We start from the raw sequence: 18,095 nt of genomic DNA on the forward strand, positions 1-18,095 counted from the left end.
ATTCTGCAATGATGCTGATCACAGAACAGTGGAATAATGTAGCAGCTAAGATCAATTGTTGTTTTCAATTGTAAAATTTCAATAATTGATAATTATTATCCTATGTAAATTGTAGTGTTCTGTATGCGCGTCTCTCAGTTAAAACCTTGACGTAACAATATGGTATAAGGCTCCAGAGCATAAGAAGAAGAAAAGCCCCAGGAGACCGGAGGTTGAAAAAACAAAAGGGGACATTCGAAAATAAACAGGGAGAGAGAGGGTGTGGAAAAGCGATCGAGTAGGATCGTCGTCTCATGTTAACGTTCTTATTTTATTTTTTTTTATTAATAAATTTCTGTTTATGCTTGTCATCATGAGTGCTCACTATTCAAAGAACATAAGGTCACTACATTGGCGCAGTCGGCAGGATAGTGAGCAATAGATCGGACAATATTTAACGGAAAAACTTTCGCCGTGAGAAGGCGACGCGAAGAGAACTTTTGTCGTGAGGAGACGATACGAAGAGCACTTGAAGAGTGTTGGAAGAACGAAGGAAAAGTGCGGTGAGTGTTTTTTTCATAAGAAAATTCGCTGGTTTTCTTTTCTTTGAGAGAATCATGGCTTTCTTAGCCAGAGGCAAAAAAGAGGACTTACAGCAAGTCGCTGCGGAAATGGGGCTTGAAAATGTTATGCAGATGAAAGTATTTCAACTCAAATCCGCAATAATGGAGGCAGAATGCTATGACAAAGAGTTCATCGAACAGTTTCTGAACACCGTAATTGAGGAGAGAAAACGGACAGAGATGGAAGCAAGCGAGGAGAGAAAACGGAAAGAGATGGAAGCAAGCGAGGAGAGAAAACGGATGGAAGCAAGTGAGGAGAGAAAACGGATGGAAGCAAGTGAGGAGAGAAAACGGATGGAAGCAAGTGAGGAGAGAAAACGGATGGAAGCAAGTGAGGAGAGAAAACGGATGGAAGCAAGTGAGGAGAGAAAACGGATGGAAGCTAGTGAGGAGAGACGAATGGAGTTCGAACTCAGAAAAATGCAACTAGAAAATGAAAGGATTCGCATCAGCGCGGCAGGTGAATCCCCGATTAACTCAATGGCAAGGCCAAGGCTAGAGCTACAGAACATTTTGCAAAAGTTCGATCCGAAGAGCAACGAGATTAGCCTCTACCTGGTGCTGTTTGAAAGGCAAGCGAAAAGAGCCGAAATAAAAAGGGAACTTTGGGTTTCATATCTGATTGGACTATTACCTTATGATGTGGCGCAAGTCATTGCTAGAGAAAATGAAGAGACAACAGATGACTATGACCAAGTCAAATCCATTTTGCTTAAGAGATATAAGCTTACTCCCGAGAGGTTTCGACAGATGTTCACGAAGCACAGTAAACGATCGGAAGCAACGTGGTGTGATTTTGCTTATGAACTCAGAAACTTCTTCACTGAATGGATCCGAGGCCTGGAGATTACCACGATTGAAGAACTGTCTGATTTGATTATTACGGATCAGATAAAACGGAAAGTACCGTCAGAGATTCGAGATCATTTTATTGACGAGTGGTCTCAATTCAAGCGACCCGACATCCTTGCTAGTAAATTGGATGACTACGAGAACGTCAGGGCAGACATCGGCAAGAGTTCGAAGGATTTCTTCGAAGAAGAAAAGTCATCGTTACAGCGACAACACTTCAGCTATGGAGAGGGACGAGAAACATCGACAAAAACAGCATATCCACCACCAAATCGGAAGTATCGTTGCGATAAAGGCTGGAACAAGACCGAAAACACGAATATCAGAAAAAGCCCAAAGGAGTGTTACATCTGTGGTTTGAATCATTTCGCTCGAGATTGTGATCAAAGATATAAGGCGAACACGAAAGAAAACCTGGAAGATGATGTGTTGACCGCAGAAATTCGATCGGAATTATTTGATTCGAGTGAGCCAAATCTGGATCTGAACCCTTTACATTATGCAGATAATTGTGTAGGAAATAGAAAATTCAGAAGCTTGGTGGATTCTGGATGTCAAATTCCAGTGATTCGTTCGGACTGTATACCGGAATCAATAATTAAGAAAGGGAAGATCATTTTAACGAGTGCGTTTGGAGAAAGAATTGAAGCGTCACTTGTGAATGTTAGTGCTTCGTTGAAAGTGGGAAACAACGAAGATTTTTGTAAACCTGTTGAAATCCTCGCTGCAGTAACAGATAAAATTCGAGAACAGTGCATTATTCCACCAAACGTACATGGATTACTTTGCGAGGCTGCAGACACCGAAGAAGGGCGATTGTCTTTCCCCACTGAAAGGGAAAAGCACCATCCTCCTGCGACGGAGCGAAGTGAGGAGCGCGTGTGCGCGAGTATTGAAGAAGAGGACAAGGTGTCACCTCTACCTGAGGCTGAGAACGAAGTTGGTTTCGGATATAGCGATAGGAATCTGCAGAGTGCTATCTTGTGTAAACAACAAAACAGGTGCAAATCGTTGAAAGAGCTGTGGAAAGACGCATCTAAGAAGAAAGGAAACTTTTTCTTACTAGGCGGCTTGTTATTTCACAAAGATAAGGTTGCTGGTGAAACTGTTAATCAATTAGTTTTACCTGAAAACAGAAGGCAACAGGTTTTGAAATTAGCGCATGAATCCGTGTTTGGTAGCCATATGGGACAAAAGAAAACCAATGAGAGAATTAGATATAGCTTCTATTGGCCAAATATGACGGTGGATGTTGCAGAATTTTGTAAATCTTGTGAAAGCTGTCAGCTACGTAGTCCGGAAAAGGCCATTGACAAAATTCCAATCACGCCGGTGCTGCGACCCGGGTTACCGTTCGAAGTGGTTAATGTCGATGTCATTGGACCCATTGAACCCCCTTCTGCACGCAAACATAAATATGTTTTGTGCGTGGTTGATTAGCATTCTCGATGGCCAGAGGCTATACCCCTTCGCTCCTTGACAGCGAGGGCGACGTGTGAGGCGTTATTGAGTATTTTTATGAGGACTGGAATACCAAATGTTATCGCTAGTGATCAAGGTACTAATTTTGTTTCTAAGCTCACACGAGAATTCGTCGAACGATTGGGGTGCTCGCCCAGGTTTTCAGTACCTGGATATCCTGCAAGTAACGGGCTCGTAGAGTGGTATAATCGAGTCTTGAAGAACGCCCTTCATCATATAATCCGTTCTGATCCGAGCAACTGGGACAAGTATATTCCATACGTATTGTTTGCATACAGAGAGGTACCGAATTGTACGACCGGCGTCTCGCCTTTCAAGTTGATGTATGGCAGAGAAGCTAGGGGTCCTCTGAGTGTGCTCAAATCCAGCTGGTGTGGTGATGTCCCTATACCTTTGAACATGGACAAGTCCATTGTAGATTACTTACAAGAACAAAAAATCAATTTCGAACGTGCGGCAGAGCAAGCGTCAGTAATTGCAGCAGGCAAACAGAAAATGTATGCGGATTATTTCAACAGGCGTGCTGTTCCAAAAGAATTTCAAGTGGGTGAGCAAGTGTATCTGCTGATCCCAGACTCGTCAAACAAACTTTACGCACGATGGACGGGTCCTGGGGAAGTCGTTGAGTTCCGTCCTCCCCACTCGTACAAAGTAAAACTGCCGGATAGAAAAGTTTGACATTGTCATGCTAATAAAATCAGGAGGTATTTTCCGAGAGTGAATGCAGTAGGAATCATCTTTGAGGATGATCAAGAGTTTGGGGAGATTCAAGCTTCACCTAGAATCAATTCGGGATATCCATCGGCAGATATTACCTCCGAGGTTGACATGAATCACCTCCCAGTGGAAATACAAAGTCAATTGAGGGATTTACTTCACCGACATCGAGACATATTTACTGGGAAGGTACAGAAAGCAAAAGTTGGCGGCCATAAAATAAGACTGGAACCCGATAAAGAACGGAAGAAGCCATATGTTTACAGGATTCCAGAAGCGTTGAAATCACAAGTGGATGTCCAGATAGATGAACTGATTGAATTAGATCTGATTGAAGAATGTTCATCAGAGATTGCTCATCCAGTGGTCTGCGTAAGTAAGAAAGACGGGGGATTGCGCCTGTGCGTTGATTACAGGTGTCTGAACGCCGTGACAAAGACGGATGATTTCCCTATGGAAGATGCCGTCCAACTGATATATAGTATAGGGAAAGCGAATGTTATAACAACTTTGGATTTGTTGAAAGGCTATTGGGCAATTCCTATGGAAGAAGAAAGTCGGGATCTGACCTCGTTCAAAACCCATCGAGCCCAATACAGATTTAAGGTGATGCCCTTTGGATTGAAAAACGCTGCAGCCACCTTTCAGAGAGAAATGAATCGAGCATTAGATCAATATAAAGATTTTGCAAGGGCATACATAGATGACATTGCGATATTTTCAAATGATATGGATAGTCATTTGAAACATCTGGGCATCATTTTGGCAAGGCTGAAAGAGTTACGATTTACTGTGAATCTGCGAAAGTGTGATTTCGCAAAGCCAGAGATTAAATACCTTGGGCACATCATAGGCTCAGGTAAACATCAAGCAGATCCCGAAAAGATCAAAGCCATCACTCGATTATCAAGACCCCGAACGAAGAAGGATCTACGAAGTCTGCTCAGGCTTTGCAACTACTATCGGGAATACATTCCTAGCTATGCTGAAATAGCATTCCCTTTGACAGAGTTAACCAAAAGGAAAATTCCTGATGTATTACCGTGGGAGGAAACACATGAACTTGCATTCAACAAGTTGAAGTCGTCCTTAGCAAGTGCCTCTGCTTTAAGTACTCCAAATATGAACAAGGATTTTGTAATCCATACTGATGCATCTCTGATTGGTGTCGGTTGTTGTTTGTCACAAACTGTGGACGGTAAGCTGCATCCTGTAGCGTATGCTAGCCAGAAGTTAAACAAAACTCAGCAGTTATGGTCCACGATAGAACGAGAAGCTTTTGCTCTTGTGTGGAGTTTGAAGAAGTTCGAGTCATTATTGTTTGGAGCAGAAATAGTGGCGTATACTGATCACAACCCACTATCATACTTGACAAAGTGTGCACCACAATCCTCGCGATTGCAACGTTGGGTGTTTGCTCTACAGAAGTTCAGCATAAAAATTGAACATTGCCCAGGCGCAAAAATGTCTCACGCAGATGCATTGTCAAGGCTGTTTGCCAGTGAATAGTTGTAAACATTCCCAGACGCATACAGAAGATTCCAGGTTGTGTTTATATGTAAACCCAATCTTGCGTGGGGGGTGTAGTGTTCTGTATGCGCGTCTCTCAGTTAAAACCTTGACGTAACAATATGGTATAAGGCTCCAGAGCATAAGAAGAAGAAAAGCCCCAGGAGACCGGAGGTTGAAAAAACAAAAGGGGACATTCGAAAATAAACAGGGAGAGAGAGGGTGTGGAAAAGCGATCGAGTAGGATCGTCGTCTCATGTTAACGTTCTTATTTTATTTTTTTTTATTAATAAATTTCTGTTTATGCTTGTCATCATGAGTGCTCACTATTCAAAGAACATAAGGTCACTACATAAATGTTAATGATTAAGTTGCAATTTGTGGTCATTTTACAGATCTAGAATAGATTATTTTGATACTTTGAACTTTTTTCCGGTGATTTTGCACTTCAAATAGACCAAGTTTGACTGTAAATATGATTGTGTCTTTGATAAGAAATTCTCTCTAGATCATGGGTGGCATAACCTCAAGTCTGCAGTGGGGTTCCACCCAGCGTGTGAGTGGTGTTTCTAAAAAAAATTTTTTTTGATGCACACTCAACACGATGAATGCATCAGTTTGCGACTCACAAGTAGTAGCTATCTTGAGTCATATGCTCATAACACATGTTCCGGCATGTATTAATTCTTTAGAAATACTGCAGAGGAATGTTTACAAGGTGCATGTGTGGTGAAGTAGTAGTAGCTAAGGCAGATGAGGAGGTGGGGGAGCCAAAGAGCATTGCCCCCTCCCCCATATATTAACCCATGTATTAGGCATAGATACATATCAATGTCCCCCCCCCCCCCACTGTTTTATGTTTGGTTCATAATTATCCAGATTTTGGTATTAACTGTAAGACGATGAGTTTGGCAGTGCTATAAGGATTTCATTCCTTGGTGGATTTCACAAGTAAGGACCGTCAAACCGAAAGATACCCAGGCTACATCGCCATATGGCAATATTGGCTCATTGTCCACACGGACCGGATACCTCTGGCAATTTATTCATAAAAAAGCATACATTACAAAATATACATTACAATCATAACAACTATAAAATCATAATCTAAGTATAAAATTAATTGCGAGATCACAAATCTACGTATACAATCGGAAATCAAACATATAATCCTATATATTCCATATTAAATCTTGATTTGAATATAAAGTCCTAAATCACTTATTGAAATCAATAATAAATCAGATAAAATTCATAATCGATTTCATCCTCAATTTAAATCGTTCGATTTCCATGACATTGACTGATAGCACAAGACCAGTATAGTCTTCTTTGTAGTTGATCAGTTTATTTTTTTCTTTGTGAGCGGCGAGGTGGTGCAGTTTGTACTTGTGCTATAGGCTGATAAGGCGTCCGTGGGATCACTTTGTCTTCATTGTCTTCTATCCATCTAATTATTTTATTGACTTTATTTATTCTACTTTTGTTTTTAAAAATCTCTCTGATCCAGAGTGTGGCATTTTCAGCAGCGGGCATAGCCATGTGCTTTAGATGTGCAGTTAATGTACATGTTGTCAAGTAATGGATGGGGGTGCCGATTTCACCACAAAGGCAATGATCTGTTCCTCGTTTTTTGGACCAGTTCAAACAAACGCTTGACTTTTTAGCTTCTTTTACTAATTGTGTTCAATTATATTTATTTATTTGTATAGCTCCTCATACTTTGAAAATTAGCATGTTGAAATAACCACCCCCCCCCCCAATTAAAATAACTTCACTTCAGAATTTCTGTTATAAAAATCAGTACCTAAACATGCCTGCTACTTTCTGAAAGTCCTATCTGAGAGTGTTTCAGTTGATTATTTCAATATCTTCAATGAGTCTTGTCTTGCAATTAAGTTATGAATAAAAAGTTTTACCTTTTTATTGCTTTAGTACCTAGAAACTATGTCAGAAATGGTGAAGCATGGAATTGAAGAAGCAAACAAAGAGTTGATTCAAGAAAATCAAGAAAAAATGATGCAAGAAGTAAGCTGCCTTCTAATAAATTCGGTTGAATGTAATTAATAAGGTTTTAATTGCAATTATCAATTAGTGCAAAGTAGTACCTAAAAAGCAGAAAAAGCGTAAGTACACACTGTGATAGTTGGAGATGTTGAAAAGTCTTAAATTTATAGCTAGCAATGATTCAGTATCCAGTAATACAACTTCGCCACTTCCTGATGAATTAGAAATTCGCCTGCATTATAAATGTTGGGAAATGAAAAAACTTGTACTGAAGATGACCTTGTGCCTTGAACAACTCTTTCATTTGGTTGAATGTGTATGAAGGGAAAACGATCTACGAATTTGATACTTTTTTTTCTCCAATTTTTTTCTTGGAAATGAATTTTTTCTTTGACTTCTCCTTGTATGTATTGCAATTTCAATTTCCATATTATGTGTGTGTGTGTATACCAAAGAACCTTGTTATAATGGACTAATAGGGGCTAAAGGCTGTCCATTTTCAATGACAGTCTGGTTTATAACAAATAATTCTTATAGGATGTAATGCAGCAAGGTGTACATCAATGAAAGTAAAGCAGTCAGGTGTAAAAAGTGTTTATTACAGTCGAATCCCGTTTTAACAAATACCGTTATAGCAGGGGAAAAAAATCTTGTTTTAACAAACACTTTTCTAATCCCCAGATTAGTTTACATAGAAACAATGAAAAAACCTGAAATTCCTTTATAATGAAGTGATTTCTCCTGCCTCTTGGAGTTTGTTATAATGGGATTTGACTGTATATATCAAATAAAAAAACAGCCTTCAACACTGGGTGAATTGAAAAATATGTTGTACGTATATATTGCATTAATCTTAATTTTTCTGGCTGGCAAGTAGTATGATTCATGCAAGGAATGCAGGTTTCTAAAATTTAGTTTAGAATAATGCCAGTTTAAATCTTTGATACAAAAGTAATCCAACTTTTGTCAAATAATACAAACATTGCTTTAGCTTTTTTTTTATTTTATTTAAAAATTGAAGAGTTTACCACCCCTTTTTTTATATAGCAGTTTAATTTCAGCTTAATATTTAATCTGTGTTAAAACCACTATATATATATATATATATATATATATATTATTTTCATTGATGCAAACACGAAGGTATCTCTGAGCCTTGGTGAGCATTAACCAGAAAAAGATTTTCTGATGCAATTTGAAAGTTTCAATTTTGACAATTCTTGTTTGACTTTTGAAAGTTTGATGAAACCAGAGTTTTTTTGCAGCAGAAAACTTTTTTATTATTTTATTATTATCTTTAAATAAATACTTGATGCAAAAATTACAACCCCTCAAATACAAAATAATTTGTTTAGGGAATACTAAAGCAAGTTCCTGTGATTGGTTCATTGGTTTCTTGGTGGTTTCCTGCAAATACAGAAGCTGGGATCAAAGGAAGAAGCTTTGACTTGTCCTCTGGTGAGAACAATATCATTTCATATTCTTCTATTCTGATTTCCTGCAATGTAGTATCAACTGAATATACAGCCGCACTTTATTATATACAAATATAAAATACAAGGCCACAACGGGCAAATGCCCAGCATATATATATACTTCGAATTATCAAAAATTTTGATATGAAAGTTTGACTGTGTATGTATGAGTATACAGCAGTGGCTCTCAAACTTTTGTCACCTGCAGCTGTCTTACCTCAATCAATGTCTATTTGTGGCTCCGCACGCACGGTGAAAAATAACTGCACATTTTGAGAACCACTGGTATACAATTTAGAGTAGTGTTTCCTCAACCCCTGGTCTGTATAGATGAGATAGGTGATCTGCAGGGGCAGATTCAAAAATTTAATTCTAATTGAATGAAAATTATTCAGTTTTATGTAACATATATTAATGATGTTCATATAGGTTCATTAAATAATAAAACATGGCTCATATATTATAAATTATTGTCCATCAAATTGTTTCAGAAATTTCAGTGCTCCTTGTGTTCAGAGACATTGAGAAATGCTGTTGTAGTACATATCAAAAGTATAGAGAATGTGTATTTTGTAAATAAAATATTAATGAAAGCAACATTAAAAAAAACAGTTATATATTGAACTATATTTAGATCTGTGATTGGTGCTAATCCACTAAAGATGTTTGCTGTAATTGCAGGAGAAATAACAGATTCTGTTCTCGATTTCGAACCTCTGTTTATTGGCCCATCAGGGCTGGACAGATCTAAAAAAAATTACGTGACCAACTAGGCATGTAACTTAAAATTAATTCATGCCTGAATCAATATTTTACATGCTTGACAAACATTGCTTAGTTTTCCCTTTTGAGCAAATTTTTCACCAACATTCGAAACTAATGTGCTGGTATCTATTGAAAATATGCAAATAATATAGAAAATTAAGAGCGTTGCACTCCATTATAAAAAAAAATTAAATCATTCCTTTGTTTGATGAGATCTCAAAATTTTCTATAACACAAAGAAATTTCCCACACGGACCAACTTTGGATAACTTTTACCCAGAGTTTCATTCAGTGATGGCCACCTAGTCTAAAGCTGGTATTATACTAAGGGTGGTTCACAGACATGGTTTAAACTATAGTCACAAGTTTTGGATAGAAGATCGATACACAGATTGGTTAAATTTGGGTTCCTATAGAAAAATTGTAACTACAGTTTAAACCACATGTCGGTGAATTACCATCCTAACTAGAGATGGGACAAATATTCGTGTAAGTTAATTTCGCTGCTCCAATTTATAAATATCTTCTGCAAAACTGCTCCAAATCCTATATTTTGCTACTCCAAAATTGCTCCAAAATGGACTTTGCCACTTCCCACCCCTGCACTACACAAACACACATAATTATATATATTAGGGGTTTGTCCAGACAGTTTTTGTAGGGTCCTGTTTTGTGAAATTTTCCTTATTTTGTGAAAAAAGTGATCAATTTTTCGAAAAATAAATAATTTTTGGCATGTGAAATAATCTAGTTGACTAATCACAAAAAAAAATGAAATTCCAAGTTTATGGTTTCATTAATTTGTATTTTGTGAAGAGTCTGTTTTAAGATACAGAATTTTGTAGAGGGCCCGAAAAATGAATCCAAATTTCGGCTGGACAGACCCCTGTATATATACATATGTGTATGTGCCCATGTTGGGCATGTTGTCAAAAAAAATACACACCCCAAGCATGTCCTGTAATAGATTTGTCCAGCCCTGTGGCCCATAATAACCATTGCATTATCTGAGCTATCTGTTTTGTTTATACGTTGGCCTTATTTATTTTTGACTAATATTTCATTGATTTCACTATTTTTTATAGGCACCATAGAAAGCACAGAAAACATTTACAAGTACCACATGCAAGTTAAAGAGGGTGGTCCACAAACCCCGCCTCCAGCAACAAAAGTCCTAATCAGTCCAAACACTAGTCAAAACACCAAAGAACAAATGGTTAACTGTGAAAAATAGCTGTCTGTTTCAGAACATGTCTGTGTATGTATTGTGCAATTTTTATGAACATAATATATATAAAAATCATGTACATAAGTATAAATTTAAAAAAATTAAATAAAAAAATGTAATTGGGGCAGATATAGGTTGGGTGGTATCAGGTGATTAGAAATAGAAATGATCACTTAATAATCCATTATTTGCACGAGTTAAACTGAGTTTATGTGTGGCGAGTGAATGGTGATTTTATTGTAATTTAATGTCAATGAGAAGACATTTGTCCACAGGTTATTGATCTTTATCAGTTTTATTCAAAGTGTTTTAATGACTTGCATTTCAATTTTTTTTTCTTTTTTAAAGTAGAAATGCTGGTCATTGCCAGCATATTATTTCATAGAGGATGCTGTATTCATCGTGTTTTCATGTTGTTATGACACTTGCACTCCCTAAGTGCAGTTAAAGGCCAGTTAATTTATTATTTTTAATTAATGAAACATACCTCTCTGGTACAGACTATTTATTTTCTTTGTTTAGTTCTGGCAAATGATAACGATGACTGTTTCATGATAAAATGTTGTTATTAAGGGATTTTTCTGGTCTATAATTGTCTCTTAAAATGACCCAAGTGAATAAAATCTATAAATATGTAGTCTGATAGTGTAGATTGTGAACTCTATGAAATCGGGGTGGCTGTTCAATCAGTCAAATGCAAATACAAGGCCATAACAGGCAAAATGCCCAATGAGGTGACCATGAACATTAAAAAAAAATTTATAAAAATTTTGTGATATAAGATTAAGTGGTCCAATTAGATTTTTTTTTCAAACTGTATCCTGAATTCATTGACCAAGTTTTTATTTCAGAATGTTTAAAGTAATTGGCATGTGCAAGGGCTTATATAACTGGCTTATGCAGAGATTAATTCAGTACATTTTTAGTACTTCAAAAGAAATGCAAAATCAGAAGCCACAACAGGCAAATTGCAAAACAAGGTTTCTGGGAAAAAATGAAAAAGGTTATAAAAAAAGAAGAAAAATCAATATAAAAAAAGTATAATTTTGGAAAAGCTCCATATATAAAAATATGGTTATTATAGCCTAAATACAGCAACCCAATAGCAATGAATGAAAAATAAAAACTACAAAATTATCTTGCCCATAAAATATGGTTGCTATTTATTTAATCATGGATAGCTTCTCAGTTCATCTCGTCCTGCTTATCATATTTGGATGGCTTTTATATAAAAGAAACCAAGTGCAATTTTTGAGATATACCGACGTCTGAACTATTGAAAGAGGTGGGATTTTCTATCTAAATAGAACCAAATGACATATAGGCTGTGATGCAGTCTGTGTGCACTTGAACCAACTGCCAAACTGAAGAGATAACTGAATCAAAGATAACTTTAAATAGCTTTTTTTTCAGTTTTGATTTAATTGTGCTTGCTTCCTTTTATGTAAAAGCCATCGATTTCATCTTGAAGGTGTCTATCAAGAGGCAATTCATGACACCAGAAGCTAATCTTGGGGCAGGGACGTCATTTCAACTTTTCCCGGGGGGGGGGGGGAGGCAAAGAACATGTACTCAATGTATGTATATATATATATACCATTTTTAGTGTATTTTCAAAAGCTGGGAGCAACGGCCCCCTGACTCCCCCCCCCCCCCCCCCCAAATGACGGGCCTGGCTCAGGACCATTTTAACCTTTTACGACCGAATTAACATGTCCAAAAAAAAAATCAAGTGCTTTCATGTGAGAGAAATTATATTAATGAAAAAAAAATTCCTGTATGTTTTGCAGACTTGCCCATGTCCATAGAAATAACATTAAAATTAAAAACAAAAAAATTTAAATTTTATTCTTCCTTAAAAATAGATGTTTTAAAAAGTTGTAATCATGTTATAAGTGATGAAATTAATGAAATTTTTGTTTTGCAAATTAAGTTTGGAATCTCACATGTTCAAGAAAAAAAATCAAGTGCTTTCATGTAAGAAAAATTATTATTTTTTCTAATTGATCCGGCTGTAGTGATGATTTTATTCAATTTTTTTCTCTCTCAGTGACGAAGGCGGAATCACTATAAAAGTTTAATAAAAGATCTTTTACAAAACTTGAAAAATGCAACCAATCATTTTATCAGTGACTGAATGCAACTAATGGGCTTATTGGTTGTTTTTTTTACAGTTTTGGAAGAAAAGATCTTTTGTCAAACTTTTATAGTGTAATTCTGGCCTATAGAGACAGCAGGACCAGAACTCGAAGTTTAAAATCATTTCCGAAAGACTGAAAAAAAAAATTGTGCCAAGAAAACTTTCTGATTGGTGGGAAAATGTTAACGAGTTCATACAGCCATGAAAGTGAGCAGTGATGTAATAATTGAGATTTAAATTGTTCAGTTGGTCGATCAAATGGCTTTGATAATACAAAATGCTATGCTAAAATGTTTTTGAGAATTAACTGCAGTGAGGCCAGAAATTCAATTTCATTCATAGAGTTCTGTACATTCATTAATATTGGATTTAAAAGACATTTCAATGGAAATAAAGCAGCAGTTTTCTACAATTTTATAACCTGACAGAGCAAAAGATTCACTTTTAATGAGAAACTCGTTATAATGGCAGTTTTCCTCATGATTGTGAACTGTCACTATGACAGAATTTTACTGTGCATGAGTTTTTGGATACTGATTTCCCTTGCCCACAAAATATATCAAATTGGGACAAAAGAGGTCCTAAACATTTTGGGGTCCCAAAATTGTCAAGAATCCCCTGGCATCTCTATTATTTTCGGAACAGGGCCATGCGTCTAGTAAATGTGGCACATGCAACGTTTAAGTCAGTTGCATTCACGGTTGATTAAATAACCAAGGACAAAGATGGAAATTATAAAGGATCCTAGGTCGTCATGCTACACCCTGAATGAAACATGGTTGAGCGCCAACTGTATCCACTAACAGGATTACAGATTGTTGAGAAAAGATAATATTGATGGATATATGGCTCAGATCCACTTTTTTTGTCACTTTCCTCACATTTCAGGAGGGGGGAACCAGACCCTGAAGTCCTCTCACTACTGCCTTGACATGGTTGATTTGTGATAAAATATCTATTCAGAACGAAGTATTAATTTAACCCACCAACAAAGTCAAAGAACTGTTTTCTCAGTGTTTACTATTGAATATATGTTGCACAAATTATTATCTTGTATGGTATCAACACTTAAGAATGAAGTTTAGCGAGCATTCAAATGTAGGTGAAATTTCAAAGCGAGAGCGCATTTTTGTGTTCCCTTAGAAACGACTTCATTATGTGTTCACAATAGCTGGTGCCACCATAGTGTAACCAGCTATTGTGTAACCACACCAGTGTAAACGTGTGTAGAAAAAACCAAAATAAACATACACTCATTAAGGCCGGGATTACTCTATGAAAATTCTTTTATAGAACTTGAAAAATGTGTGTGCGTGTGTGTAACCAATGTGCTTATTGGTTGCATTTTTCAACTTTCATAAAAGAACTTTTATCAAACTTTTTAGTGTAATCTCGGCCTGACAGATTTTTTTTTCTTGGGAAAGAAGGAAAAAATTTTAAAACCCTGAAAATGTGGAGAAATTTCAGAAATGCATAAGAACATCTGGTAACCATATTAAAATATATATTTTCTATTTTTGAGCATGAATCTTTTTTTTTCCTTTTTGCTGGTTAGATGGCGCTTTATGTTTAATCGTCAAACTTGAAAATTAACGTTTTTCCCCCCATATGAATGAAACAAATGTTAATATGCAGGATGTCCCATAAATTCGTAAATATACTGGAGTTTAAAAATTCATAAAATTAAAGGAATTGGTATGTTTGAATGCGGTTCGTGAAAAAGTTCCCATGAAGGGGGATTTTTTGTGGCACAGCAAAAAAAAATCAGTTCAGTTTTTTTTGTGAATGAAGGGCGCTTCACGAGAGGATGATTGGATCTGAACCTTTCTTCAATCGCATCTGTGTCTGAGACGTTCGGGAAGCTTCAATGGGCTATTCGTGGCCTAGGTAAAACTTCACCAATAGTGCTTTATCCACAAATGCCAACATCACAATGAAACCTTATGTAAGTGCCAGTAACAGGAAAATTCTGAAGCGAGCTGTAAATCGTACACCTCACATTTTATAGCACTCTGATTCGTATATTTACAGTGGTTTAATATTGTGCAGTGCCCTCTATTGACAAAAATTTGAACAAAATTTTTTCCCGTAAAAAAAAAATAAAAAAATAAAATGTATTTGGTGCTAAAATTCTGTGACCGTTCTGAATACCATTGTGGCGAATGCATATTTTAAAATTGTTATTGCAAACTGTATCCTTTCAAATGATATATTGATTGCGTGTATTGCAATATAACTGACAATAAATACATTTCGAAGACTTAATAATTGGGATGATTTTTAATTTCGCCTTTTTTGTGTGATAGTAAACATTCTCGTGTATGTTGATCTTACATTATTGTTGGGCAGGTTCTCGGCTAGTGGTATTTACGGGATTTGACTTCGAGAAGACCAGGATGATGTTCGATAGCACCGAGTATTATACGCTCGAGGTAAGAACGCATCTCGCTGTTGAGCAACTTTTCCTTCATGAGAGCTTCGTACAGCTCTTCCTTGGTCTTGTGTTCGAGTTCCGCGTCCAACGGCTTCGGTATAGGTTCGAGCATGGATTTGCTGGCGGTGGCGCTCACGACGAAGAGTTTCGCTGAGAGTTCTTCGTTAGCGGCGCAGATCTCGTCGTATTGCTCAGTCAGTTGCCGCAGCTTGGATTCGAGCGACTCGCATTTGTGACAAGTGGTCGGATTCCGGACGACGTTGTCGCTTGCCCCGGAATTCCCGACGTCGCTTTTCAGTTCTTCGATTTTGGCGGACATTTTCTGGATCGTTTCCGTCAAGAAGCTGCTCCTGAGCGAATGGTCGTCGATCTTATTGAGGATAGCGGTCCGTATTTCGTAGAAATCGTCTTTCAGTCGCCTCAATGCCACCGTGTTCTCCAGTATGAGGTCTGGGATGCTTTCGACTTTGGCGACTGAAGTTTTCACGCCGGTGACATCCGTCTTCATGTCGATACAATCTTGTTGTACGATACCGATCGCTTTGGCGCATCTATCCAGATCTTTCCTGCTATGTTTTTCGGATTTCGAGATCATTTCCTGGAGATGTTTATGGTAAGCGCTGCGATTCAAATCGACTTGCGAAGACACTTCCTGTAACTGACTTTCCAAGCAGCGAGACCTAGCTTCGCAGGCGAATGAACGCTGCCTGACTTCGTCGCAGTTCTTCTGGGCTTCTTCGAGCGTATCGTGGAAATTCGCCACGCGTTTCTCTAGGTGAAATATCTTGACCATCCAAAAGTACGGACTAGTTTTGTCCACGTCGTCGTCTTCAGCGGTGTAGGTGACATCGAAATTCCGAGCGAGTTTCTGTTGGTTCTTGTCCCTCCACATTGACAACAAGGATGCCTTTTCACCAATATTTTTGAAGGCTTGATTTGCACGATCACTGTGTGAAGAGAGATAGATAAATATTTTAATAGATGATTGATATCGTCTCTCAGTGTCAAGCAGGTGCAGACCTGCATACTTTCCGGATTTAGATCGACAATGCCTGATTTCGCAACGGTTACAGGGCTTTCGGATCATGAACTCATATTGCTGGGTATTTCAATGATTGTCATCAACATAAAAAGTGAAAACTTGAAAAATGAAGAAAAGAAACATCAAGTTTGCGGTTTTCCGCTGCCACTTTCATTTCTTTAGAAAGCGACCCTATCCCCATTTGCATGAAAAGCTCTATCTCTATCGACATCGCCTGTACGGTGGCCAAAGCCGTCCAAATCTATGAACGTCTACAAACATGGCAGTACGTCAAAGTGTTTTTTTATGCGTGTTTGATCGTAAGACGCTTGTTGATAGCATTACTATGCCGGCCAATATTTCACAGCGAAAATAACGGGACATCGATAGTTGTGGGCTAAATTCCTAATTACCGCTGGGAGAGAAATTGAGAGTTTTGATAAATCTTTTAATTACAATGATTTCACGAAAAAAAGCAAGGAGGCATCATTAAAAAAAATGGACATTCCTTTAGAATAGTCGGACAGCAAAAGATGATGAAAATACGGGAATGTCCCATAAAATTACTATGGCCATTAAAAAATTTTGCATGCTAAGTACGTTTGCCGGTTTTTCGTAAGAAAGTTGCAGGTTTTTTTCCTTCAGGTTGGCAGGTCTGCAATTGTAACAACACATTACTCTGATAGAAAATCTATGCATACAGGGTTATTCATAATTCGTGGGACAAGCTTTGAGACTTACAAGCTTAGAAGGTACCTAAACAAGCATTTTTCGTCATGGAATGTGTGGATGAATAAAAAAGGTTGAGGTACAAACACTAATAAAACACATTGGTGGGGAAAAATAGCACTAATTTTGGTGATGAGACAGGAAGAATATCTTACAATTGTCTTCATGCAGGAACGCAACTAGATACTTTGTTAGCGGGACAAGCATGCATTTTGAAGCTCTTGTGTAATTTTGAGGGAACAGTTGAAGGGTGAATTCGGTGCCCCCTCAGCGCCCGAGTTTGATTTGATGGGACCGTGGGCAAATGAGGTATTGGGGACTCCCCTCGACTGTGGTAGAAGAAGTTTGGTACGTCAGCAAATACAGTTCATGTTAGTAAATGCATAAAAAAGTATATGCGCTTTATTTCAAATGAGAAATGTAATATAAAACTCTCCATGAAATATCTTACAATTGATGAGCAAAATAATTGATAATTTCATCAAAATCTAATTTTTGAGTTACTTCAGCTTCAATACACTATAAAGCTAAAGTGATGACCTTTTCCTGTGAAAGATGATCAAACTGATTATTTTTTAATAAGAAGAATGATCTTTCTCCAGAACATTGATATTTTGGTGATGTTGTCAATGATGATTCAATGTTGTCTCACCATTTAGAAACGTCTCGTCTAAACCATTATAGCGGTATTTAACATCTGTGGCGTTGTATCACCAACCGGAACCAAGGATGGAAATTATTGCAGTTTGACTGAAAAAGTGTTTGCAAGATCAGATGCATAAAGTTTTTCATTGCAAACATACAGAATCTTAATGAAGATTGGAGTTGACATTTCATGTTGATCAAACATGCAAACTGTCTTGTCACCGTTTCATAAATCATCTCACGGTGAAAAAGATGTGAAATTGAGGAATCGAACAAAAGACTGACACATTGAAACATATTTTTGTCGAGGACTTAATGTTGCAATAGGTGCTATGGACATCTCACTGTTTTGAATAACGCAAGTGCAGTCATTTTTAAACACTAATATCATTTAATAAACAATTTGAGCAGGCTAAATATGAAACAACGACATTTCTCTCTCTAGAGCATACACATAATCCGTAGGAGTCATTAAGTAAGTCCTAATCA

The 18,095-nt window shown here is 37.3% G+C and overlaps 2 protein-coding genes across 2 annotated transcripts in view; one reads left to right on the plus strand and one right to left on the minus strand.

The window, feature by feature from the left end:
- The window catches only part of LOC149067513 (pyridoxal-dependent decarboxylase domain-containing protein 1), a 62,087-nt gene extending 50,442 nt beyond the window's left edge, over positions 1-11,645 (plus strand). The window contains exons 20-22 of the mRNA XM_089252764.1: positions 7,098-7,190; positions 8,525-8,627; positions 10,495-11,645. Coding sequence (XP_089108890.1) covers positions 7,098-7,190; positions 8,525-8,627; positions 10,495-10,643 — 345 coding nt within the window. The 3' untranslated portion in view covers positions 10,644-11,645. The remainder of the gene's footprint in view (positions 1-7,097; positions 7,191-8,524; positions 8,628-10,494) is intronic.
- A 3,489-nt stretch (positions 11,646-15,134) lies between these two features.
- On the minus strand, positions 15,135-16,103 carry LOC149067514 (rab11 family-interacting protein 4A-like). Its single transcript, XM_089252618.1, has one exon. The coding sequence runs from the start codon at positions 16,101-16,103 to the stop codon at positions 15,135-15,137; it is 969 nt and encodes a 322-aa protein (XP_089108744.1).
- Between the last annotated feature and the right edge of the window lie 1,992 nt (positions 16,104-18,095).

Source organism: Pholcus phalangioides, unplaced genomic scaffold, assembly GCF_987345545.1.
Source record: "Pholcus phalangioides strain wild (caught in Gottingen) unplaced genomic scaffold, Ppha-v1.0 ptg000030l_1, whole genome shotgun sequence".
Lineage (NCBI taxonomy): Eukaryota > Metazoa > Arthropoda > Arachnida > Araneae > Pholcidae > Pholcus > Pholcus phalangioides.

Coding starts and splice junctions, on each gene's coding strand:
- LOC149067514 (XM_089252618.1), bottom strand. CDS start 16,103: ATGTGGAGGGACAAGAACCAACAGAAACTCGCTCGGAATTTCGATGTC.